We start from the raw sequence: 27,595 nt of genomic DNA, 5'->3' as shown, positions 1-27,595 counted from the left end.
TATTTTTAGTTGTCCAGATAATTTCTTTCTGTTTTTAGTAGAGACGGGGTCTCGCTCTTGCTCAGGCTGGTCTCGAACTCCTGACCTTGAGCAATCCACCCGCCTTGGCCTTCCAGAGTGCTAGGATTACAGGCGTCAGCCACCGCGCCCGGCCTAAAATATATGTAAATATATGGAAGCATGAGAGATAATCTTATACTTTGCTCTTTTATTTTGCATTTCTATTCAGAATGATTCTAAAAGTGTTAGAGGTATATCATGATTATGCTCTTTTAAAATGAAAAACAAGAGAGGTAATTTCTTATTCAAGATACACTATCTCATTAGACCACAGAATGCTTAGACCAAAATATCATTATACCAAATCAGGGCCATGCAGGCTGCCAAGAAGTCAACAAGATTTATATTTTTTCATTACATTTGTATTCATAGAAGTGTCACAACTTCATGTTAATCAGGCCCAAGAAATTGGAAGCAGAGTGTTGACATCCATGCAGTTAAAATGCCCAGTTCAAATGGTGTTTACCTTCCTGACCGTTAGGAGCGGGAGAGGCAGTAAGGACATCTGCTACAGAAAAACAGAATGAGAAAATCCATAAAAGTAAGGAGAATTAAGACAAAAAGCCAGATAAATTAAAAGAAGGTACAAAGCAAAGCATAAATAACAACAGCTTAGATTACAAGATAAATGAAACAAGAAATGCTCTATAGATTTAACATTTTGACTATCAAGAGATGCAAGGGCTAGCAATAAAAGAAACGCAAACATTGTTAACATGAATCATGCCAAGGGCTGTGACATTCATGTTACATATTTTCAGCTACTGAGTGTTATAATACTCTCAATATGATTTTATTTCAAATAGAAATTAATTGATTTGTTAAAATCATGCAATCATTGTCACAGAATACGACTGAATTCATTTATAAACTCAAATCTGTGCGCCAATATATGTTCAAAACTAGTCACAAGGTAAACAACAAGATTGGGGGAAAAAATCTATATTTATTTCATTAAATTCAATAAAATAAATATTCATTAAGCATTTATTATCCAAAAGGCAGAGCAGCAATTCCCAAAAATACATGACCTTCAATTGCAACTTCCTTAGGGTTTTCTTGCAATAATTCTGTGGCTAGGCATCATCTCATTTTTATAGCCAAAAGGGGTGTGAGATTAATTCCCTCATTTTATGGGCATGACAACTGAAGACTAGAGCTGTCACAAAGATAAACTGGGCACCCCGATTTTAGAGATGAGTTCTTAACCTGGGATGTCTGTGAGGGCCACAGGAGGCTTGTGAAACTCCTGCAATCGTATGCAGAATTTTGAGAGTGTGTTTTATTTCTCTGTGGTGACAGGTCACAGCTTCCATCTGATTCTCAAAGGGACCCATCATTACAAGAAGCTTAGAGACCTCGGAGGTCCCCCTAAGAAGCCAGTCAGAGGAATCTTTCAGGCAAATGGAAATACCCATGTCGTGGTAGTGGACTCAAGTTGTCATAGATCATAGATGTTAGTGCTAGACGTGGGGGAGAACATCACTAAACACTTCACAGAACCTTTTTATTACACATTTGAGGCACCTAAAGCTGAAAGTGGTGAAAAGACCCAGGTCTCACAGCCCACTGGAGCAGAGCCTGGTGGGGCCCCTTTTCCAACAATACTCCCTGCCAGCACAAGTGGGCTTTAAAAATTCTATGGAACTATTGTAGAAACTCAGTGGTGTCAGGTTAAATTTTACTTTCCCAATTGAAAATAAACCAGACAGATCCTTCTCTGTCCTGTTCATTTTGTTATTTGCAAATCAAAAACATCTATAACAATACTTTTAAAAAGCCTTCTCCTTTCCTGTTCTCAAAAGTACAGAAAAAGCACAGGAGGAATTCATGAAAGAGAGTGTAAATTTGTCTTCCAGTGGACTAATTTCTTATTGGGGCAAATGACATCTGGATTGGTTGATTTCTCAAGTGTGGTTTTCATTTCACGTCCAAATCAATTTGTTTTTCTCTGAGATATTACCATGACTATAGTAGAAATCCATGGGGAAGAATAAGTCAATATAAAAATATTCACATTCCCACGACTTTGTAGGAATAGGCTGCAAAGAAATTGTCTTGGTTCCTTTTAATTTTCTCCCTCTTACTATCTGATGAGATGTGCCCCTTACATTATCTCATGGGGTTTCAGGGCAAGTAAATTGTCTCTTAGTTGATGGCATAAAGCATCACCTATTACTAAGAACAAATACGAAATGGACATAGCCTGGCATTGTATTTGGGGGCAGAACGAGACTGCACTGTAACCAGCGATGGAGGCTCACAGAACTAAACCATGATTGGAGACAACCCTGAGTGGCTGTCAGTTGTCTTAATGTCAATGGTTAATGGTTGCTGGTCTGAGCATATCTGTATATTTAGCAAAACAATTATTCTACATAGAAACAATATATTCTACATATGTAACGTTTATATAAATAGGAACCTTGGGATTTTCTTATTACTATATCATTGTATTTCAGAAGTTGCCAAAATGAAACAGTCTGTCGACCATGGTGCCTAAGAAAACATTTTGCAATCTCCAGCAAATGACACTAATTTAGTGCAAATGAAACACATTTGAAACCTCACTCTCATGTGAGAAGAATCCTTTACTAGCAATCTGTAGTTAACATCGTCCATGTGACCTTTTTGTACTGCATTATTAGCCATCACCCATATTTTGGGGGGGGGGGCAGAAGGAAATGTCCTGTTGGCTTTTTAAATACGAGAACCAGGGAGGGAAGGGAAATGAGGCTCCTTTCTGTTGCACCCTCCTAGAACGCCAGCGTGAGAACATGAAAGGGGGAACGGAGCACAGAGCGGGGATGCTGCCCCCTGCAGGTGGTGCAGGAAGGAGAACGGATTCAGCCACCGTCTACCATTCCTGCCAAGAGCATCAGCCACACCAGAAACTGAAAACCTGAAAATAGGGTTTCTCTGCTGTAATTTCATCTCTTCCTCTAGAAACCCATCTTAGGAGTGATCCCTTGTCGCTTCCAGCACCCATCTTTTGGTTCCTTGAGTGGTGGCTGTGGTGGTAACAGAATCCCTTTCCTCACCTTGATTCTAAGTGACCAGATTCAGAAACTCTTGGACAATATTATAACAACCTGAATTGTTGGTCTGTGGAGCTCCAGACTTATTTTTGAAAAAAAATATGTGGAAAATCATCCAAGCATTTCCCTGCACACAAGCATGGGGCTCTGTTTCTCTTACCATCAGAAAGGGATTCATAGTCATAGTCGTATTCATCCTCTTCATCTTCCTCTTCCTCGTTGTTAGCAGGTGGGGGGTTGGCAGTCCCGCCATTATAAGCCTGTGCTTGCATGGATGCCAACTGATGAGCCTATAAGACAGCAATAATCAAAACTGCAGATGCCAAGCTTTCGTTTATAACCTCCAAAACTACCACTTAATGTTTCCCACCACCATTAAAAGTGGCTTAACCTATTTTGATACATTTGGGAGAGGAAAAAATATATAGATTTATTTAAAATGCAATGTCAACACTTGGGTGAATGTCAACATTCCTACTGGAAGGATCCTGGAGCTTTTAGGAACAATCCCAAGGAAGCTGCGTGCCAGGTTCCCTGAAGCAAGGCCTCTACGGGAAACCTTTGGTGCTTTGCAGAACCAGCGTCAATCCCAAATGACTGAAGAATGTGAATCAGCCCATCAGTTTTTGAAAAGTAAGTCTCTGCTAAGAAACCAATTTTCTTTTCACCTTCTTAAAATACCTACAGGCCTCTGACCTTGAGAACAATGTTTGAATCTCTATGGACAAAGAGACCAAAAGAATAATTGTTGCTTTAAATAAAGTTTTTTCAACAGACTTTATCTGAACTATAAATCAGATTAACAACATAGGCTTTGAAACTTCCGGAAGCTTAATGTATGTGGCCAGGGAGGTCATGTGCTTCCATGTTCTACTGGAATTACCGTGGGATGACAGCATAAGACATAGCGTCAATATGGGTCTGGGAACCTAGCATAAGGAAATGATCTGCAATGCAAGAAAAGATACTTGTATGAACTAAAAATAGGAAACAACTTAAAAGTCCAACAACACAAGAATTGGGTCAGTAACCAATGGTATAACCACTTGAAAGAATGAGATGTGAAAAAATAATTTTATTAATATATCTTTATTGAATTAAAGAATTTGTTCAATATTTACATACTGATTATAATATATATTTTATATTGAATATATTATATATGCACACACATATACAATTCATGTGTGTGTACATGTAATATATATTATATATAATGTGTATGTGTGAGCATATATATCTATACATTTAAATATATACATATATCTATATAAATATACATATAATTCTGCATTCTTTGTGTGTGTGTGTGTGTGTGTGTGTGTGTGTGTGTGTATAAAGTGCAATGGATATGGAATGGCATTCCTAGAAAAGCTAGATATTAAATGTTAATACACCTGAGGTTCTTGACTTGTTTTTCTGTCACGGACCCCTCTGGAAGTCTGGTGAGGTAAGATCCCTTCTCAGAATGATGTTTTAAAGGCATGAAATAAAATGATTACAAAGGAAAAAAATAATGTTGAATACAGTCATTAAGTATTATAAAAACAAATTTGTGCTATTAGAGTATATGTGTTTCTTTATTAATACAGGAAAAAACTGTGTTTTTTCTTTTTTTTTTACTTGACCTACAGTGGTAGGTCAACTAACATTTTTGAAAATATTAAAATAATGAGCATAAATAATTCTTGGAGATATTAGCAACAACTGTGAAGTAATGTGAAAAACCTAACATTTCTATTGGTAACGAAAGACATAGGTGCTGCCAATGTTATTGTGGTTTGTTTTCCACATTTGTAATAAGAAGAAACTCTAAGTTTCAGCTAGAAGTTTGTGAAAATAAACTGTAATATTTTTTTTTCCATTTACATTCATGGACTCCTTGAATTCTACCTGTGGATATGACCAAAGTTAAGAACTCCTGTAATGTAGGTTGTATTTGACCTGGAATTATGTGTGTTTTAAAATAATTCTCTATTCCTAAATTTTTTTGAAATATGGTAATATTACCTTTATAATAAAGATGTATATATAAGGAATATACAATTTAGGATGTGCCTACATCTAGATAAAATGTATCATAATGCAGTCCATTCCACATAACTGGACATTGTCTAGGTTGAGATTTCTCAAAGTGGGTTTTATGTAGCTCCATGCATGTTAATAGCTATTATGGAAAAACTGACAATTGCAGTAACCACAAAACAAAATGAAAGTTGGGAAACAGCGGCTTAACTAAACCAAAACACATTCTTCCCACAGGCTTTCACATAGCCTTCATTTAGTACATTGAAAGGCAATATCATTCTTCAAAGATCTCCAGTGCAGCATTTCCCACGCTTATTTAACCAGGGAATTTTTTTTCCTTCTCTTTATTTTCTTAGAGTGTCTCATAGAATTAGTGTTCTTCAAAGCTTTGGGGAATCTGTTCTAGGCACAAGTGAGCCACCAAAGTAAGTCTGCTCACCACTGATAAGGGAAGGGCCTGGACTCAGGGAGCACTCAAGGTAAGGCCAAGTTCTGGGGACGAGGAAAGAGCTGGGCAGACCCACTGGCAGGAGAGTGAGATCTGTGTGGGGGAAGGACACCACTCAGAGAGCCATAGAGAGCAGTGTCAGAAAGCAGAGTGCCAAGGCCCCTCCGACGCTCAAACAGAAGCACGGGAGACGTGGCAAATGCACAGCGAAGAGCTGACACCCTCCTTCTTTGCAATATCTTGCTTATTCTGCGGCAGAAAAATAGGATCCCGGCCCTTGAATAAAAGCAACTCAGTTATAGGTTAGGAGTTTAGAGCTGAGATTCGGAGGGAAAGACTGGCTGCGATGGGGGTAGGCAAGAGCCACGTCTCACCCTCCTCTGTTCCCCCAGTACCAGCACAGTGCCTGTCACCTGGTGTGAACTGTTTCAGTGCAAACTTGAGTCTGCTGGGTGGAGCTCAGGAGATGAAGGTCAGAATCCTGCAGAGTTCTGATGGGGTATGGTTAGGAGGCTTCAGTAAGAGCCCTAGCACAAGCCTGAGGCAGACAGAGGGCTTCAGACGTCCTGCTCTGCATCAGTCCGTCCTTCCGGAGGGCGAGTTCTTTGTGTGGAAATCACCCAGGCCTTCTCACTTAGGGGTTAGTTAGGTCCCAGCATACTGGCTCTAGGCATTCATTCAGCTTATTTGAGGTCAGGTCACTGGGTCTAGACCCATAGCCTGCCAGAGAACTAAAAGGCCTCGCAGATAGGATTCTGGAATCATTGCCAGTGCTTCCTGGGAAACCATCACAGGGGGTTGCAAGCAGTCTTAGAAATCTGGAAATGGGATCAAATTGTCCCATTTTTCCAAAATGAGGAAGAGGTAAATTGTGGAATTATACTGTGGGCAGGATCAAGGTGATACCTGCCAAAATTTCAGGATGGATTATTAATTAGTTAGTTTGTGAGAACTTAGAAAATAAAGAGGTGATTTGCAAGAGTTAGCATGGATTTACTAAGAACAAGTCTCCTGCACAGGAACCTCCTTTGCCTTTTGGGGTAAGGTAATTCACTTTGGGGAAAACAGATGAATAGTGTTTCTTAAACTTCCAGGATGATAAGGATTATTTTTAAATAAACAGATTACCAGGACTTTCTTCCGGAAATTCTGATTTCGTTGGTCAGATTTGGGACCTAAGAATCTGTTTTTAAAAGTGCCCCGGTGATTCTTATCAATTTATTCTGACTTCTCTATTACCTTTGAAAAGGTCTTTCCTAAAGACGTGAAACTGATTCCTAGCTCTGCCACTATGAGCTGGATGGCTTTGAGAAAGTCACATAAGTGGCCAGGCTTCAGTTTCTGTTCTGTAAATAAAGAAGTTCAAGCACATTCTTGAGAAATGTGGGCTGCAATACTGGAGAGCACCAGACAGAAGTGATAATCACCTAAACTCCAGGGAGCTCTTTCAGAAGGGCCACAGTCCTCTCCACCTGGCTGTCTGGCTGGAGGGCAACTTGAGACAAAGAAATAATTTGAAAAACTGCTAATAAATGCATTGGATGACAGGAAAAAAAAAAAATCACAAAAAACCTTGTAGGCTGCCACAACATACCAAAACCAATAAAGAGCAAATATAATAGAGAGAAATATGAAGCTCCCGTATATATTAATAAAAGGTTAAAATTTATTGTTATATTTATTGGAAATTCCAAAATTTATTGGAAAAAAATGGAGAGATCAAACATAAGAACAGTCTGTATGAAAATAGCTGAACTCTTTCTCTTTTTGTTTTCTACAAGCTCAACCAGAGCCCAGTTTGTGCCAAAGACTTTAAAAAATGAGAAAAATCTGAGGCTACATTAACTGAGGTTTAAAGTTTAAATTAAGGGAGGTGATGGTTTCATTGTTTTTGTGCTATCAGATCCTATCTAGAGTACAGACTTAGTTCTGGAAATCACACTTTAAGATTCCACAAATCTTAAATTTGAAAAATATCCACAAATTTAAGAATATCTGAATATTCTTAATGGAAAGTAAAGAGTCTTAGTAACCATATCCTGAGAGGAACAGTTGACACAAGAATTTTTAACTTGGAGAAGAAAAAAGCTGGTAGGGAAACACATCATAGCTTTCCAAATATGAAATTAGTCTGTACAGCGGCAGAGGGAGGGGGTAGGGCCAACGAGAAGGAGGAGTAGGAAGGAAGATTTTGGCACAACATAAAGAAGACTTCTGTAACAACATGATCCATTCATTAGTGGAATGGGGGGCTCATAAGTAACTGCAAATGACTGTGTGAAGAATGGGAAAGACTGGAACATTCAAATACATCTCGAAGACATAGAGGTATGTGTGCTTAGCAGCTGTATCTGCTTGGCTGGGCAGAGTGGGCAGGAGTTGCTGGATAAAGAAAACAGCATGGAGGAACAGTACTCTAGAAGAACAAGAGCCCACTTCTGGCTGGTCAGTCACTGATGCAGCACTGGAGGAAGGCCAGTTAGAGTACACGTGCTCACATTTTAGTTAAACAACTTCACAACGAGATGCATCAGCATAGGTCTTGTGGCCTCTGGAACCCAAGCAAAGGGCAGGCCTCCTGGAGCACCTCTGAGAGTGTGGATCTGGACAGAGGGAGACCTAGTGGAGGTCTCAAACTCATCCCCTCAGGGCTGACTCCACCTCCAGACCAGCCTTGTTTGGCTGGTGCAGTGTTCTTCAAAGAATTTAATCAGAGCTGTTCGTTTATGGGACATGCTCATTCCATTCCTGTCCTTGCCACTTCTAGCTGTCCTGTGTCCAGCTATCCCCTTATATTGATGTTTCTTGCTTGGGCCTTGGAGGTGGCCTGGGGTTGGGGAATGTGTACCTCCAGAGCACACAAAGACTCTAGGGATACACAGATTCAGATGTTTTTTAAAAGAATCAGTTTCTCGGTCCTCAACATCTATGTGCATGTACTCTTTTAAAAATAGGCCAGTCTAGACCAGGTGTGGTGGCTCATGGCTGTAATCTCAGCACTTTGGGAGGCTGAGGCAGGAGGATCCCTTGAGCCCAGGAATTTGAGGTTACAGTGAGATATGATCACGCCACTGTACTACAGTCTGGGTGACAGAGCAAAACCCTGTCTCTAAAAAAATAAGTAAATAAAAATAAATTAAAAAATAAAAATAGGTTGGTCTGAGAACAAATCTAGTCAGCTAGTTTCAAAAGTGATGTTTTAGGGCCAACAGTGCCCTCCCAAAGGACAGACAGTTTGCCAGCTGTCACGCTGTAGGATAAGTAGGTACAGCCTGGCATATGGACTCAGTGTCCTGACCTGAGCTTGTTCATAGATCCTTGGACTTGTGGTGCTTGGGCACAGATCTCCGTGGATGAGGTGGGAGTGGGAGGACCTGGGGTCACTGTGCCTCGGTGGTACACTGGGATCACAGGGCTCCTGTTATTGGGTTTCCACGACAGACTCCATGCCAAGTGCTCCCCCTAAAGGGAGCTCTCCCTCAAGGGGACTATAGCAGCCACTGTGGGATTGACAGCCCTGAAGCTCAGTTCCACACACAAGAGTCACACATCATCCCACTCAGAATAAATTACACATTCTATGTGGGAACAATTCCACAAATTAAATTTCAGGTGAGTGGGATGAGAGAATTTATTGGTCTATGAAACGAAATGCCAAAAATCAAATTTATCATTTCAGGAAACTCAGTTTTCAAAAACTGGTTACTCAGAAGGTCATGTGAACGGTCAGGATGACATTAATGTCTTTGTTCTAAGCACACAGCCTATTCACAACCCATTTAACAAGAGGGGAGTACCTTTTGCTTTAAGATATCCACTGGTGTCTGATGGGCTTTTAGCTTCTTGTTTTTAAGAAGCACCTTCCTCCTAAGTTGGTCAGGTGAGGGAAGCATTGGATCATCTGAGAAATCAGTCTCAAATAAGAATTTAGCCACCAGCTTTTCTCCAAACACAGTCTAAAAAAGAATAAAGGAAAACATACAATCAATGCCTTTTATCTATACTTGATAAATATATTTATATTTCATAAATATATTAAATATTTCAGTCTTGAGTTGAGTTGTTTTAAAAATCCTGGGAAGAGGAGCTAGGAAAGAAGCTGTTTTTCCCCCTCTCCACAGTTTCTCACTGGAAGGACGGGAGGTGTTCAGAAGGACAGGAGGAGAGATCTAGGCTGCTCTGCAGCTGAGGCCAGCTCTACTTAGGAAAATGTTCTAGGATCTGATGTATTAATGAAGAAAACAGAGATTCAGTTGGAGGCTGTAGTTTGTAGAATACGGTCTGTTCCAGATGAGATAAGAAGTCAAAAAGATAGAAATCTAGGGAGTGGGGACAAAGATGAAAGACAATAGGGAGAGTTTGTCCCCACAAAGTATAAAGAACCACAGATGCAATTCTTACAAAGATTTTGAGCACTGATCTCCAAAGCAGTGTCTTTCAAGGAGGTGGGTGGCGGGAGGGTAGACACAGGATGATCTACTGAAGTGAGGGTAGAAAATATGGTGATTTCTATTTCTACTTTTTTTTTTTAAGAGATGGGGTCTTGCTATGTTGCCCAGGCTGGACTTGAACTCCTGGGCTCAAGTGATCCTCCCACCTCAGCCTCCTGAGTAGCTGCTAATTATTTTTTAGTTAAAAAAGAACAAAAGTCAAAGCTTAGGCCAAGGCAACACGAAAGGCTAATTTTGTTGGCATTAGTATTGGGGGATATGTCCTTTTGTCTCCTCCCTCCAGTACTCTCCCTCCCACTGTTTCTACAAATGCCTCTACCAGTGGAGGAAAGAGGAAGTATAATAGAATATCTGCTCCTAAATCTGTGTGCATTTGAGTTCCCTTGTATAAGGAAGGGCTGACTGTTAACACAGCAACTGTTCTGGCCAGTCTAAGCGCTTTGCCAATTTGGATCCCAATACTGTAGTGTGGGCCACGAGAAGATCTGACTTACTTGCCCTGAGATATGTTCAGCTGTTCCACATACAACTGACAGGTGATACCCTGCCATCCCTGACTTGTGGTACCAGAAGCCTTATCTCCTATGGCTTTCTGGAAAGGGCCAGGAGACCAGAAAACAATGTTTATATCACTCTAGCTAAAAAGAAGACCATTCCAGAGAGGGCCTAATCTCCCAACACAGCCCCATTTCTCAGGTCTGTGGGACCCTAATTGTATATGCATCACGGCCGAGGTCCAGCTATGGTGTGGAACACAGGGGCCCGATGTGAAACTCAATGACAATTGCAAGACAAGGGCCAAGATACCATCCTGCCTCTTAGTTGAGAGCTCACCTTGAAAATTTCTGCCATTTTTCGTTGCTGAGGCAATGAACAGTGGTTTTCAATTGATATGATGATCGGCAGGTCAGACTTGATGAAGGCACTGCGATCAATGGCTTCAACCACTTCCTATGAGAGCCAGAACAGCTCATTAGAGTCCAGATATCTGTCCAGGGTACTTATAGCCACAGAAAGCATCGCAATCGTTGCATGCAGCAGACTCGGACTGAAGGTGGTCTTTATCTTTTCAAATGTATTTTCAAATGAAGCAAAAGGATAAGGCTATTTTATATAAATGCATTAAACTCTCAGATTGAATCTTGTTCATATACTAGAAGGAACAGCTATCACTACATTGAATTTAACAATTTCATATATACATATATATACATACATATATACACACACACACATACACATAGTATATTGCAGATTAAAGGCACTATTTTAGTTATAGTATCAAATATAATGAGGCATAAGATGTTTTCCTGCTTTCAAGAAGTTTATAATTCATTTGGGGGCAATAAGACGAAGTGATATATTCACATGTGTTTATATGTACATGTAAACATAATTATCAACTCATCTTCCCAGCAATATAGAGTACAAGAGTTTTAAGAGTGCTGAATAGGAAAATGAGTTAAGGAGAAAATGCATTGTAGCCACTATCTCTACATCTGAGAGAAAAATAATATTCCCTCCCAGCCCGGCCACAGTTCAGAGAAAAATGATGTTTCACAGCCTAAGGCCTTTTGAATGAAGATAGTAATTGCACAACTCAACTAATCAGCTACTCAGAATTTGAAACATTAATCCAATGAGATCAGTCTTTCTGGGTGACCAATCTTCTGTGGTGGAACTGATGCTTATTACTTTATAATGTTAATTATGTAATCATCTTCTAATACATGATGTTGGCCTTTGTCAGCATGACACCAGGGCAAATGACCTTTAATTCCTGCCTTTATATATCATCATATCATGTAAAAATTACAACAATATTATTACATGCTAACTAAGATAACGTAATGATTACTACCTTTGGTTGAATGGGAATCTAGTGAGAGTTCTAGATCAACTCCCCAAAAAATGAACATGTACACATTCCACATGATACTGCAAACACTTTTGGGAAGTCATTCAGACCCAGCATAAGGATCCTCGACATAAAGGCGTAATTTGGTAGAGTCACTGATTCGAATGATAAATGAAGACAATGTCTCTTTCTGATTCGATTTAAAGAAAGTTGTGAAGCCTTACCTTGAAGGGGATCTTGGTTGTCAGTGTATGTCCATGATAAATGATGGGCATTCCATCATCTCCGTCCCAGCAGTCCAACTCTACACTCCGACAGCCTTGCAAGAGGACCTGTGTGATCAATGAGTGAATCCACTCCAGATGAGCACCTGGAGATAAAGCTTCAAACTAAACCCAGCACATAGTTCTACATATCAGTCAGCATTCACATTCAGGGTTAAAGCAGAAGGGCATGTGAACTAAAATAAATACTGCATTTTAGCCAAAGGCCACAATTAATCTGGGGTGGGGAAGGGAGAGAACAGATTAAGGTAGAAAGAATGCTAACCCGAGCTGAATATCAATGGAAGGTAAAATTTAGTAGTAAAAACATATGGCCATTTTCCTAGCAACTTTGGCCCCTTGAAATGGCACATCTTGAAATTAGCAAACCAGGCAAGTGCTCTGTCTGGGTAGATGTCAGTGGAGGTGAAGGTGCTGTTGCCACAGCCCAAGGAAATAAGGCCACTGATTCCTTAATGAACTGACTAAAACATTTATATCAAGCCAATCAGGATAAAATCTCCTCCATTAAGACTCAAGTTAAGGCGGGGCGCAGTGGCTTACGCCTGTAATCCTAGCACTCTGGGAGGCCGAGGCAGGTGGATTGCTCAAGGTCAGGAGTTTGAGACCAGCCTGAGCAAGAGTGAGACCCCATCTCTACTAAAAAATAGAAAGAAATGATCTGGACAACTAAAAATATATATATAGAAAAAATTATCCGGGCATGGTGGCACATGCCTGTAGTCCCAGCTACTTGGGAGGCTGAGGCAGGAGGATCGCTTGAGCCCAGGAGTTTGAGGTTGCTGTGAGCTGGGCTGATGCCATGGCACTCTAGCCTGGGCAACAGAGTGAGACTCTGTCTAAAAAAAAAAAAAAACAGAAAAAAAGACTCAAGTTAAGCTACGAGCAACCATCTTTGCTATGAACATGTAGCATGTAAGGAGAGTAGAAGCAAGGAGTTATCAAGGATTTGCCTGGCTGTCTGACCCCAGAACAGCAGCTAGAGCAGAGATGGCAAATAATCCATTAACTCCTCTCTCCCATATCCACAGCAGACATCAGTAATCAAGCCCAGCACACTTTCCCCCAGTTTTAATATGTTAGCTCACAACCCCTTCAGTCAAGCGCTCCAGGAAACACTACCAATGAATCAGATGACATGGTACCTATTTGCTATCCTGGATCTAAAGCTGGAAGCAGAGCTCCTGATACATGTACATGGGTTGCAGCTCTGTAATGTTTGCTTGGAGCAACCTCTTCCTCCATAGATTCTATCTGTATGCTACCTTAAAAATTATCACATAATGGACAGGTAATCTAACCCAAGAGATTGATATATCTGTGAATGGACCTACCCACTGATTTAAGAATCCACATAACTATTTCCATGTGACAAATCCATTACTGAGTTTAATGGCCACTAGAGATTCTGCAACAAAACTCAGAGGGTGGAATGCCTCTTATTTTAATATTTTTGTATGAGATATTGCTAGCTTCCTCCCATTATACAGAATAGTCTATAGCTTAGAATCCCAAAGCTATCAGCTTCTTTCAGCAGGTAGAGTACCTATAGGTACATTGCCTTGGGCTGGAGATTGCTACGTAACATGGCAGCTGGAACACAAGGCTCATCTCTGTGGTGAACCTGCCAGATGCCAGACTGGGGAGAATGTTCAGCAACCAGAAATAGATGAGATGGTTTATATGTATAGGTACACACGGGTATGTATACATACATGTGCATGTATATATCTATGTGTGTGTATATATGTGAAAAAAATATAGTATCTATATTCATATATATGTTTCATTTCTTTCCCATAGAAAAATGGATTTCAAGCTTCCTTTAGCTTGGGAATACTCTGTGCAAATGGAAGGCCACATGTAAAGCACATAGACAGAAAGAGTACTGAGTCAGCTGCAGTGGGGCTGGGCAGGGAACCCTTCCTACCCTGCTGCTTGCTAGCTCAGTGTCAGAGGCGGAGGCCTCTGGACAGAGCTTCTATTTTGAAAATCACTAGTCTAAGGACACATCTTTATTTCATAATAAAGGTCCCTTAGAAAACAGAGATTAAGGCCAGGTGTGCTGGTTCACGTCTGTAATCCTAGCACTTTGGGAGGCTGAGGCAGAAGGATTGTTTGAGCCCAGGAGTTCGAGACCAGCCTGGGCAACACAGCAAGAACCCATCCTCACAAAAAATAAAAATACAAAAATTAGCCAGGTGTGGTGATATACACCTGTAGGCCTAGCTACTCGGAAGGCTGAGGCAGGAGGATCACTTGAGCCCAGGGGTTCGAGGCTGCAGTGAACTATGATTATGCCATTGCACTCCAGCCTGGGCAACAAGGGTGAGACCCTGTCTCTAAATCTCTAAAACAAAAACAAAAACCAAAAAAAATCCAGAGTTTAAAATACATATTTCATGAAAAACAAGCTTTGGAACAAAAATTTGCCCATGCTTTGAGGAATATCTGGACTAATCTGGAAAACAAAGGTAACTCATTGCTACTGGTATTGTGTAAACAATACAATTATAATTTTCAAACTTGAACCCACATGTACACAACCATACTGCCCCCTGGACTAGCCCAGCTTCTTCCTGATTAACCCCTCTTGTAGGAGTTCTGAAAACAGGCAGAATAGATGAGGGAGTTGTAGACAATATAGTGGAGAGGTAACAGACTTGCACATCATTGAAAGTTGGCTGTGTAGGTGAAAAAGAGGTGCTTTTTCTAGTCTAGAGAGCCTACTGAATTTCAAAGAACATTTCCATGAATTTGATGTGTAGGGACAGTGCTTACAGTGTGTGCAGATTTTTTTCTTTAGTTGGTTACCATAGGGCTGACTTGATTGTCTAATAAATTACAAAGCAAAACAAACAATATTTTGGGAATAACTCCATAGAAAGTTTCATTTTCTACTATGCTTTCCCACTACAATATATTGATTTATTTAGCATGTAGTGAAATGATTAGATAATTTTCCCATGGGAAAATCTAATTTTAGGAGTAGGTCAGACTAACTAGGATCTAAAAGCTATGAGTCTCAAACAAAGAAGTTTTTTTTTTTTTTTGCCCAGAATAAAGGTTAAGTATGTGGGAGGGGGAACAAAACAAAAAGAAATAAAGAAAACAACTGATGTAGGCATAGCCAATTTTCCCACACATCATGGTTCCTCACACTTCATACATGAGAGTTTACTCTCCGAGCTCTTCAAAAGAGTCTGGGGTCAGGTTTTTGTGATGTTGGGAGTTACATAAATAATAAAGTTTAATGGAAACCACATTCTAATAGGCATTCTTAATACCTGGCTGTAGAGTTCTACTGAGGATTCTCCTTTGAGCTGATGGCCTGTGAGGTAGGTATTGTGTGAAGATTCAATGTAATAGTAGGAGAGGGGCAGCTGCAATTCTTTAACGTTCTCCTGTGACTCATCGTTTTTGGAGGCAAAATTATCTTTATCCATCAGGAACCTAAATGAAACAATTTTTTTAAGACTGCATGGAAAAAAAATGTATACTACTCTTAAATGATGGCAAAAAATATTTAAAAACTTACCTTGCAAATCCTTCAAATGACATTAGGCCCTGATGACACATACTGATGCTAGGCTCAAACTTCTGCAAGGGATATAATAAAAAAAAAAAAAGAAAAAAAAAGGTTTATTTAAGTAAAGGAAACTAAAAGGGGAAAAAAAACCACCCGGCCATTTTTCAAAGCTGTTTTGTTTTCATCAGGAAACATCTAAACCAAATATTTGAACTAATTTAGTAATGTAGTGGTAAGATGTAGTTTTTAGTCCAAAAGAAAACATTTATTATATGTGAGTTTATTATACTAAGCATATTTATTTAAGAGAAAAAGGGGGAGCAAGAGAAAAGAACAAGGCTGATTTATATGAAAACAAAGTATATCAGTTTATTCAGGTGAAAGTGGGAATAATAATAGCTACCGTAGAGCCGGGGGGAGGTGAACTGAGATGATTCACATAGAGCACTTAGTACCATGTGTATTCAATAGTACAAGCACTCAATGACGTGGTAACAACCTCACGTTTTGGACAGCTATAATAATACACTGATTCCCAATCAGGTAATAGGGAGGTTGAAAACCTGGACTAATTCTGTTGCATGTGATGCAGCCACACTGAACAATCTCACCACCCCTATCTCTGGCCACCCTCTAGTCTAAACCATCACCATGTCTTGCTTGGGTTATTGTGATAGCCCCCTAACCAGCCTCTATGCTTCCACTCCTTCACCGACACGGTTTATTCTCCAATGGGGTCAGAGCAACCCCTTAAAAAACATAAATCAAATCATGTTACTCTCCCGCTCAAAAATTTCCAATGGCTTCCCATTACTCATGGACTAAAGGCAACATCCTTCCCACTGTCTAAAGGGCCTAGATGATTCGGCCCCTGCATACCTGTCTGAAACCATGTCTGCCCTTCTCTGCCTGTCTTATGCAACTCCCATTACGCCAGCTATTTTGTGGTTCCTTCTAAACCCCCAGCTAGTGCCTACCTTGGTCTTTGAGCCTGCTGCTCCCTGTTGGGGATGCTCTTTCCTCATTCCTTCACGTGGCCGACTCACCCAGGGCTCAGTTCCAAAGCTACCTCTTCAGAGTGGCCCTCACTTACTCCCCTCAGCCCTCCTGCATCATGCCATCCCTTTACTCTCTCAATTTTTTCTGGAACCCATGATTGCCTGAAATTATATTGTACCTTTATTTGTTTATTGTCTGCCTCACCTACTAGAATAAAAGCTACATTGAGGGCCACTACTACATTCCCAGCTCCTGGAACAGAGCCAGCATAGTAGGAACTAATAAATATTTGTAAATGGCTAAAGAAGTTGAAAACTTGGACTAATTCTGTTGCATGTGCTAGAATAATAAGAAGGAATTGTGTACTGATTCCTTATAACAGAGTCAGAGAAGGCCTGGGACCTATGTTAATTATATGCTAAATGAGAACACTTATATACTTGATTTTTTTTTTAATCTCTATTTCAGACTTAAAGCCTTTGGAAAGAAGTATAGAAAGAGTAACTAGCAATTAATTATTATAATCGTCAGAGGCGTAACACACATGCACACATATGAAACCGGCACAGACCTGGATGATGCTGAGGATTTCGTCGTAAGTGCAGTGTTCTCCTTGGCAATTGACTAAGAAGTCATTAAGTTGGAGTATGCCAACCCCGAATATCCCCAGAGATGTGCTCTCGATCCCAGTGCCATTTGTCACGATACTTGCAGCAGCAATGGCATCAGAGATCTGCCTCTGGTTGTCTGAGAGCTGCTGTTTACTCTTAATGAATAACCCCAAGTCCGAGACATTTCTGGTCAACAAATCTGAAACAGAACCACCACAGTACATGGACAAGACAGCCAGCATCGTTCACAAGGCTCACTTTGGAGAGAATGGTGTTTGGAGTTACCATACTGGAGAAGCTCTTTGCTAATCTATCTAAACAACCCATCAAACTAGTGCTTATTTCTGGCTTCATATAGTTGAGAGAATAAAAAACATCAATCAATAAATAAAAGAAGATAGAGCTAGGTTGTTCATCTTGAAATCCTATGAACTTCAGTATTACCTGCAAACTTAATGTAGATTCTGTGGGGACTTGAGGCCAAATTTGGACTTTGGTTTTTGAGAATAACTTCAACATTTTTATGGTTGTAGAGACTGAAGATGAACCCTTAAAACTATAGTTTTTCTGAACTTCAAAAGTGTAACTATAAACATTTGTGTGTAAGTTTTTGTGTGAAGATAAACTGTCAACTCATTTGGGTAAATACTAAGGAGTGTGACTGCTGGGTTGTATGGGAAGAATATGTTTAGTTTAGTAAGAAATCACCATACTTCCTTCCACAGTGGCTGTACCACTTACATTCCTGCCAGCCATGTTCAATCGCTCCACATTCAGGCCAACCTTGGTATGGCCCACCATTTTCATTTTAGCCACTCTGGGAGACGGTTTGGCAGTTTCTTATAGAGCTACACATAGGCTTACCATATTATTCAGCAATTGCACTCTTAGATATCTATTTCCCGAAATGACTTAAAAACTTATGTCCACACAAAAACCTGCATATGAATGTTTATAGCAGCTTCATACATAATTCCTAAAACTTGGAAGCAACCAAGATACCTTTCAGCAGATGGAAGAATAAACAAACTGGCATATCCATACAATGAAATATTATTCAGTGTAAAAAGAAACAGCTATCAGGCTGAAAAAAAGGCAGGGAGGAAGGAAACTTAAATGCACATTGCTGAGACAAAGAAGCCAGTCTGAAAAGGCTACATACTGTATGATTCCACCTATATGACATTCCAGAAAAGGCAAAACTATGGAGACAGTAAAAAGAGCAGTGATTGCCAGGGATTCAGAAGGAGGAGGGAGGGATGAAAAGGAGCACAGGGGATTTTCAGGGCAGTGAAACGATTCTGTATGATACCGTTATGGTGGATACATGCCATACATTTGTCAAAACCTATAGGATGCAAAACACAAAGAGAGAACCCTAACATAACCTATAGACTTCAGTTAATAATAATGTGTCAATATTGACTGAATTGCAACCAAAGTACCACCCTACTGCAAGATATTACTAATAGAGGAAAGTCTGTGGTGTGTGACGGGGGCGTGGAGGAAGGTATATGGGAACTCTGAACCTTCTGCTCATTGTTGTGTGAACCTAAATTGCTCTAAAAAACAGTCTAATAATTTTTACAAAGTGTAACTACTGACTAATCCATAGTTATGCTCATTTGATGACTAAAGTTGAACAATAATTAGCAGTCTTAGTTTAAGGATAACGTAAGCTTACAAATAATTATGAAGCAAGTGCATGGAATAGGAAAGTTGTTTGTTTATGCTTTTTTGTGTTTATAGTTTCCAGCAAGAACAGAGGAGATAAATGATAAGCTTAAAGTGCATGGGTGGTGAAACAAATGCATGGGTGCTGATGGTGAATGGGGTAGAATAACGAGACATTCTGGTCTACACAGGAGGAAAAATATCCCGGATGTTCAGACAGGAATACTCTGCTGAAGTCACAAGACTCTCCTTGTCAAAGGGCAGACAACTACTGCCCTGGGACTGAGCACCCATCCACCTGCAGGTAGAGAAAAGACTGGAGGTTCTCAGCTGTGACACGCCACACACCTAGTGGACTTTTGGAAATGACTGGAGGGCATTATTGGTTAAATATCCTGGACTACGTGGGCAAACCACACAGTGATGAACTTCCTTGTCCAAAATGCCAATAGCACCTGCCCCCATGACACCAGATGACACTTCGAAATAGTTCTCTAAGTGAATTGTTGCTCCAGTAACAGCACGCCATGTGGGACAGGCTGACAATGTGTGAGACTGGGTTTTTGACCTTCATTTTTAGACAGGAAGGTCTCGAAGGGAAATCCTTAAATGTTACACAAACCTAGGTCAGGCTGAAGATCACTGGTGTTTTCGTCAATTGTCAGGTTGGTGTAGAGTGGGGCCGATTCGGAGCCGGATCGGTTGCAGGGCACCGCGTAGAGGTCAAAGAGATCCTTCAGGTCCTTGCGGCTCCTTACACTGAGCGGGGAATGGAAAACACCTCACGTGAGTATCGGTACAGAGATGTGGGCCTGAGAAAGAGTAAGAAGGAAGCATACGCCATACCTGAATGATTTGAACAGCTCGACAAATTCAACAAAACTCATGTTGCTGTCTGAAACCATGAAGCTCTGGAATCCCTTCATGCCTCCTTTCACCCGCCCATGCCAGCTGCTGCTGCTCCAAGCACTGCAACAAAGACAAGGCGTCCATGGGCACAATGGCGGGGCTAGTTTGTCACTCTGCCCCACCAGACGTTCTCTGATTAGCAATACAAGCAAAGAGATGGATTGCAAGTCATTTAAGGGTGAAGCTATTTTCCCATACTCTCTTTTCACTTCTCTTAATCCATAGTGTGTCCGAGGAAATAAATCATATTATACATAGAAATGACTTCATGTTTTCAGCCTCTTTAATAAGAGCACAAGGCTGAGGTTAGTATTCCTCTACTAATCAAAACAATTCTTAGAAATCACAGATAGATGGGCAAAATTACTCAGTTTTTCTGAAGAAAACTCTCCTTAAAAAAGGGCCCAAGATTATTCAATCATAATCTATGGGAAATAATTCATGCTCTTTTCTATATTCTAAATTGTAGAAACACATTTAAGAAGAAAATTTTGAGTACATCGGTGTCTTTCCTTTTTCCGTTCTTAACCAGCTTTTAGATGAAAATAGGGAAGAGCTTTTAAATATTAATGGAAAATGTGAGTCAGAAAAATATTAAGATTGGAAAAAAGCCAACTCCGCCTAGGATTATATTTGTACCTGCTAAGGCTGCATCTATTCAATATAAAAATATCAGCCCACTTGGTCAAAAATTCAGTCTCAGTTTTTCACATTTTTTATTTTCTATACTGATTCCCTGACAGAATAATAGGAAAGATGTTTTGATCATATTTTTTAGTTAAATCAACGAACAGAATCTTTTTTCCTCTTTTTGTCTTAGATTTTTTTAAATTTTTGAAATATTTCAAATACATAAATTAAGTGTTAAGAAAAGCTTAAGGACTAGCCAGTCCACTCTCAATTCTGCTAACAGTGTTCACTCATGGAAAATGATTTTGTGTTGACATCTGAAGGTCACTTCCCTCAATGGAAGAGTACTACAAATTGATAGATTTATAGCATTTCCTGGGCAGGACTGTGGGTTGTTGGTACTCAGTGTAGTGTGGGAAACATAAAGGGGAGGTTCAGGAAGACAAAAAAGGTGGCTTCATCATTTGCATTTACGCAAGTGTAATAATTTCCCTGTCTTCCTTCCTTCTAGTTGCAGGTCCAGTTCCTGTCTGTAGGAATCCGTCTCCCTCTGACTCTAGGAAACTCTATTTGTCCATTCTTTCTCCTATTAGACTTAGGACTCAGATTTTTTTTCGCCTTTAACACATTTGGGCTGGTCTTTCTTCCGCTGCCTTGTCTTTTCTTTGTTTTAGAATACTTGAGTGGGTACTGACTCCCTCTTCCTGTGGTTGGTCCTTTGATCTTGCATCTGGCATGTTAGTTTCTCTTTTAAAGGAGAAACTTTACTCCCTTACTCTGTCCTTCCTTTTGGTACTCATGAGTGACTAAAATAAAGGGGAAAGCCATCTAATCCAGATCATCTCGCTATTTCATTTACCCAGGAGACTACGTAGGCTGAAAACATAACGTACAATCATAATATAATCATGTATAATGTATAATCAGAAGTAATTCTGATTCTTTGTAACTTTTAGTTTTGTTATAAACCTAAACTTACAGAAAAGTTGCAAGAGTGGTACAAAGAATTCTCATATACCCTTGGCTCATTTTCACCAAATGTAGAATCTGAATGTATAAAGCATAAATTATAAGTTCATTAACTCACATTGTGAAAGAATTCTTTCCTTTAAAAGATAGTTTACTGTGTGGTTCTTATCAATAACAAGCTTCTGAGAATGAGACAGAGAGAGAGAGAGACAGAGAGAGAGACTGTGTGTGTGTGTGTGTGTGTGTGTGTGTGTGTGTGTGTGTGTTTGTGAAGTTAACATTTCCAAAGCCAGTTTCTGCTCAGACCCATTTCCTCCTCCTCCTCCTCGTGAGGTAAAGTGAAGAGTGCCTGTTTTATCTTGTTTCTCTCTGGAACCTCTGCCTTTCTTAAACTTTAATGTAGGAGAGAAGGAGATGGGGTGGCATTCTGGTGCCCTTGGGAAGGCTTTCATTTTAATATTATTTCTTCTTCTGAGAGGGTAACAGCTGTTTCAAATCTGTAATTTGAATGTGTCTTATAAAGTAATTTACTATATTACCAGTTTTAAAATCATATCTAAACATATCCAACTTGCTGCAATACAGGCGTTCATTTCTCCAGACATGTATAACTTACATATGAGAAAAGTATTAAATACATTTCATCAGTTTTAGCAAAGGGTCAAGTAGCTTACATTAAAACTTAATCTATTCTTCATTTAGAGCAGTGCTACCCAATAGAACAATAGAACTTTTTTCAATGATAGAAATGTTCTCTATCTGCACTGTTCAGTATAGTAACCATTATCCATCCGTGGCTATTGGGCATTTGAAATGTGGCTAGTGCAACTGAAGAACTGAATTTTAAATTTTCTTTAATTCTAATTAATTTAAATTTGAATTTAAATGCTCACATGTGGCTAATGGCTACTGTATTGGACAATGTGACTTAAAGAATCACAGCTTGAGTTTTGTTCCTACTACTGACCCTTGAGGGCTTGGTCTCTCAAGTAATTAGGAGCAGCTATAGTAATATGAGAAGGCAGAAGTATAAAATTGGGAAAAGTAGGATCATTTAAAAATTTGCGGGTTTTCAATCTAACTGTAAGCCAAAATCTGAGACAGTCTTTACACAGACAACTGGAAGAATATGCCTTCCACAGAACTGGAATGATGTGAAGGGTCCCTCTGTTTTATCATGTTAAGGCCCCACCTGGACGGGCTCTTGTTTGAAGAAGACAGCACAGGGGAGGACACTGGCCTGATGGGAGACGGCGTCCCAGCAGCCAAGATGGGGGAGCCAGCCGTGGTCAGAGAGTGGGCTCTTCTGGAAGGGAGGGGGTTGGGAGGGCTAGCGATGGCATTCAACTCTGTGAGGATGAAAGACAATGAAGAGACAAAGAAGAGACAATGGCTCAGGTTACACTTTCCCTCAGAAACCAAATACAAAGCAAAGAGGCTTCTGGATGTCTGAGCAAACCAATCTACACAGCTGATTTCTATACATCAAACTATCTTTTATGAACGGACTAATCTGGTGAATTCTCAACTGGCTACACATTAGAACCATCTGGGGAGCTTCAAAAATATACAATGTCCAGGTCCCAGCCAAAGAATATCTGAATCAGTTGGTCTTGGGTATGGTCAGGACATCCAGATATTTTTTTTAAAGCTCCAATATCCAGCTAGCGTCGAGAATCACTGGTCTAATCCGTCAAATTGTACCATGTACATCTAATATTCTCAGTCAACAATAGCAAACTAATTAATGAGAATTTTCTTCCAAGGACACTATTCTTGCACAAGTATCTGTTGGATTTCATCTGGTTAAGATAAAGAGTTTTGTGAAGAATGCCCACAGTGCTTAAATCACAATTTAAAACAAACATATACTTTTTTCCCATAAAGTTAAAAACTAAAAATCCCAGATGTACACATGCTCCTTTACCTGATTCTTCTTGTTCGTTAGTGTCTTGAGGATCAGAACCACTCCGGCCTCGACACTCTTTGTGCGTCTTGGCCTTTCGAGTGGCCATCTCATCGTCAGTGGCCTCTCCACTCTCACCCTGGAACACAAAGCTCACAATCGTTCCCAGCCTGTATTTCTCCCCCGTCACTGCTTTAGTTCAGGCAGGTCTCTATTTTCTGACCTACCCACCTTCAGTAGAGCCTCCCCCTGGTGAAACCAGTGATGACCTACATTAAGGCTGGCCAAGTATTCTCGTGTTATATTAATCTCATTTGTTCTTCACTATAAAGCAGCACTCCTCAGAGGAGGGAGGCAGATAAGAGGAGGGACACAACCCCCGGAGTCTCCGTGTACAGACAGAATTGTGAAGCAGATAAAGTTCAACTTCAGCATCAAGGCCTCCCATATGCAAAGCATGGGACTTTTTCTAGACAGCCATGAAGCAAATATATTATCACGTTATAGTGATAATATATATTATATAATGTAATTTATAATATGTAGTGCTAATATATTTCAAGTGTGCTCTGCATGCAGCATTTTGGCCTCTAAGACCTTCACAAATGATTCCTGTTCTTTCCTAGCCCTTCCTTGCCCACCAGAGTGCCCATGCACCAGCCACCCAGGACTGCACGTGCCTCCCTGAACAAGCCAAGTCTTTTATGCTGTCTCCTCTGCTGGGGATGCTTTCTCCTATGTCATCTGCCTGGTAAACTTCCATACATCCTTCAAACCCATTTGTCAATTACCGTGCTGTTGCCTTGCAGCCCTATATTTTCCTTCCTTCTGCTTCCATAGCACTTTGCAGGTGACTCAACAATGACTCTTATTCAGATTGCACTGTGTTTGTTTACATGTCTATGCCCTTCTATGGACCCTGTCTTTTTCTCCAGTGTTGACTTGGTTTCTGGCACTGGCCCTGGCACCCAAGAGGTATACGGCAGGTCCTTGCATCTTTTGTTTTATGCCTCACTTTATCCCCAACTCAAATGGCCTGAAGTGGTTTGTGCGATGTAGACCACACAAGAGTCACAGAAGATTGGGTTTGATGCTTAATAAACAAATAACACTCTACCCTCATGAGGATTTTCTTCTTTTTCTTGGTGGTGCTGATGCCCAGAGTGTTGTTCCTCTGCATATTGGGCTTCTCGGCATTCTTTGCCGACGTCCCAGGACTGGGGTTTCGAGTACTCCATCGTCTGCCACCGAACAATTCCACAGCGTGAGCCAAAGTTGGGCCTTCATACCGCCCATCCTCCTGCAAAAGAACCACATGCTGAACACATAAGGAAGCAGCAAGTACTGGAGAAGTAAATATATTAATGGCTCCTGGGAAATTCCCAGAGGTGGAAGAGGACAGGTGGCCACAGAATAATGGCCAGGTCACCCAAGTGGCTCTGTTTTATAACTCTCAAGACTCTCTGTTGGGGGTTTCATCCTGTCCCCTGTTGTCCTGGTCACATATTCGCTGAGTTTCAGTGACATGCTTTAACAAATCATCTGGGAAACAAAAATTTCCCTTCCCAGTTTCAGAGGTTATATTCCAGAACTACCACTGTAAGAAAATTCATTAAGACTAACTTTGCAAATTAGGGCTTTGTAGGTATTGGGGTGGGGGACAGGGTGTGAATCTATTTAAGTAAAATCAAGTTCTATTTGTCTGTTATGGCATCATGCTAGGTAGATTTTCACCAAGTTGGATGCTTGGGACAGTCTGACTTGAAATATAGGGTACATGGCACACATGAAATTCACTTTGCAGGGCCCTGGGGAGCTCCTCCAATAGTTGGGCTGCTATCCTCTTGAGTGACTAAAATCCAAAGATAGAGAACCCATGGGACTCAGAACACCATGCAAGACATGATGCTGTGAGCAGCAAAAACACACTCAAGGGGCAGGCGATGGTTTACTATAACTATTGCTCATAAGGCAACTCTGTGTAACATCTTATAAGTGAGTAACAGTAGGGATTTATTAATTAAACAACAGTCAATGATTCTCCCCATAAGAGAAAAGGAAGTCAGCTAAAACCATAAAAAGACCAGGTGCAGTGGCTCATGCCTGTAATCCCAGCACTTTTGGAGGCCCAGGCAGGAGGACTGTTTGAGGCCACAAGTTCAAGACCAGCTTGGACAACATAGCAAGACCCCCTTTCTAAAAAGCATTAAAAAATTAGCTGGGTTTGGTGGTGGGTGCCTGTAGTCCCAGCTACTCAGGAGGCTGAGGTGGGAAGATCACTTCAGCCCAGAAATTAGAGGTTACATGATCACACAACTGCACTCCAGCCTAGGTGACAGAGTGAGATCCCATCTCTTAAAAAAACGAAACAAAACAAAACAAAACCAAACCCCACAAAAAATTGCATATGAACTAAAGACAATATTTCACACATTGTATCATAGGGCTCTTTTAAAATTAATTTCCATTTACTGTCTTTATTCTCTGAAAACTCTAAGGCTAGCCCACCTTTGCAGTTCCAAAGAAGTCCTGGTAAATAGATTTTGCTGTGTTGCAGATTATATGCAAAGAATAAAGAGACTCTTTGTGTGTGTGCTCAGTCCTTCATCCTCATGTTCAATAACTATCTGATTTTATAATTTGAATTGTGAGTTCCTACTTCCTGCATCCTGCGATGGCTCCCAGGATGCTGAGTAGCTTGAGTACTTGACATAGAAACCTTTTGGCGATACCCTGTAGTGGAACATTTGTGACTTTTGCTTGTCCATTATCTATTTCTCCCTTCTCTAACCATACCCCTAATTTTACTATCTCTTTTCCACTAGATACAGTCTTGGTGGGTCTGTCACTTAAGGTGGAATATCTTCCCTTGACCAATGATAAGGCCAATCGGAATCTCCCTCCCTGGAACAGGATTCTTGAATGTAGTGATACCCATAATGGAAACGGTTGGAGATCAGTCCACCTGCTGCAGGCCTGCTGCAGAGAGTCCCTGCCAACAAGTTGCTACGAGTGACTCCAAACTGGAGTAAACGTTTCATGACACAATATAATGAATAGGGTTTAACTACCTTACTGAACATCATACTCTGCATCTGAAAGAAGTTTATAAAAATTTTACTTATGGGCCGGGCGCGGTGGCTCACGCCTGTAATCCTAGCACTCTTGGAGGCCGAGGCGGCCGGATTGATTGAGCTCAGGAGTTCGAAACCAGCCTGAGCAAGAGCGAGACCCCATCTCTACTAAAAATAGAAAGAAATTAATCGGACAACTAAAAATATACAGAAAAAATTAGCCGGGCATGGTGGCGCATGCCTGTAGTCCCAGCTACTCGGGAGGCTGAGGCAGGAGGATGGCTTGACCCCAGGAGTTTGAGGTTGCTGTGAGCTAGGCTGACGCCACGGCACTCCAGCCCCGGCAAAAGAGTGAGATTTTGTCTCAAAAAAAAAAAAAATTTTTACTTATGGATTTTAATTAACACATCTTTAAAAACTAAATAGACCCAGTACGGTTTACACATAAAAGAATCAGCACCATGAACCTCTACTGCTTTGGTTTTTCTAATTTCAGAACATCCCAACTTGGGCCAAGATTTACCCCTAACAGAAATATGTTTAGGCCAGGAAAAGGCAGGTTGCCTTTGTTTAATGCTTAAAGACAGCTTTCTGGGAACTAAAATGCACTTTGAATCTTTCTTTTATTTTACACAAAATAATAAACTTGTTTGGGATGGGTGAAGAATATACCTTCCTTTTTAATGTGGGAGAAGGACCATTGTAAGTGAAGGCACATTCCCAGTTTTAGAAAACAGATCACGTAGATGTCAAAGATTAGGAAATAGATTCCTTAAAAAATATCCATGCACTTTTACCTCTTGGCATATCTTTTCGTAGGACATTTGGAAGACTGTTAAAATAATGTACATCCTTTGAGTAAGTCTTTTTTTCCCCCTAAAGATAGACAAAATCTGTTTCTGTTGCCTCTAACAAAAGATGTTTACCTGATAACCCTGTATTTAACCTTAGCTTCCCAGAGCTTTCAAATACCCAGGATTTATCAGGCCTCAGCTGTGTCCACGATAATCTCGAGCCAAAGCTCATGATAGGTCTTTTCTCCACATCCCACCCCAGCGTCTCTGCACAGTTTATTGTCTTTGATTTGCCTGTTATTTTTCTCAGGCTCCACTACAAATGTTACTATT

General features: G+C 40.4%; 1 protein-coding gene across 2 annotated transcripts in view; it reads right to left on the bottom strand.

The window, feature by feature from the left end:
• Positions 1-27,595, bottom strand: part of PLCE1 (phospholipase C, epsilon 1) — a 260,165-nt gene that overhangs the window by 40,650 nt on the left and 191,920 nt on the right. Inside the window, exons 8-19 of one of the 2 annotated variants that reach the window (XM_012659745.1) lie at positions 24,512-24,694; positions 23,416-23,533; positions 22,681-22,837; positions 19,827-19,949; positions 19,603-19,739; positions 17,267-17,505; positions 15,706-15,767; positions 15,455-15,620; positions 12,108-12,215; positions 10,860-10,976; positions 9,372-9,530; positions 3,259-3,388 (exon numbers count right to left, since the gene is read on the bottom strand). In XM_012659745.1, coding sequence (XP_012515199.1) covers positions 3,259-3,388; positions 9,372-9,530; positions 10,860-10,976; positions 12,108-12,215; positions 15,455-15,620; positions 15,706-15,767; positions 17,267-17,505; positions 19,603-19,739; positions 19,827-19,949; positions 22,681-22,837; positions 23,416-23,533; positions 24,512-24,694 — 1,699 coding nt within the window. The remainder of the gene's footprint in view (positions 1-3,258; positions 3,389-9,371; positions 9,531-10,859; positions 10,977-12,107; positions 12,216-15,454; positions 15,621-15,705; positions 15,768-17,266; positions 17,506-19,602; positions 19,740-19,826; positions 19,950-22,680; positions 22,838-23,415; positions 23,534-24,511; positions 24,695-27,595) is intronic. The other variant, XM_012659746.1, reaches the window with a different exon arrangement.

The sequence above is a fragment of the Propithecus coquereli genome, unplaced genomic scaffold (genome assembly GCF_000956105.1).
Source record: "Propithecus coquereli isolate 6110/MARCELLA unplaced genomic scaffold, Pcoq_1.0 Scaffold63, whole genome shotgun sequence".
Lineage (NCBI taxonomy): Eukaryota > Metazoa > Chordata > Mammalia > Primates > Indriidae > Propithecus > Propithecus coquereli.
Note: the sequence above shows the minus strand (reverse complement) of the source record. Positions and strands in the feature narration are given on the sequence as shown.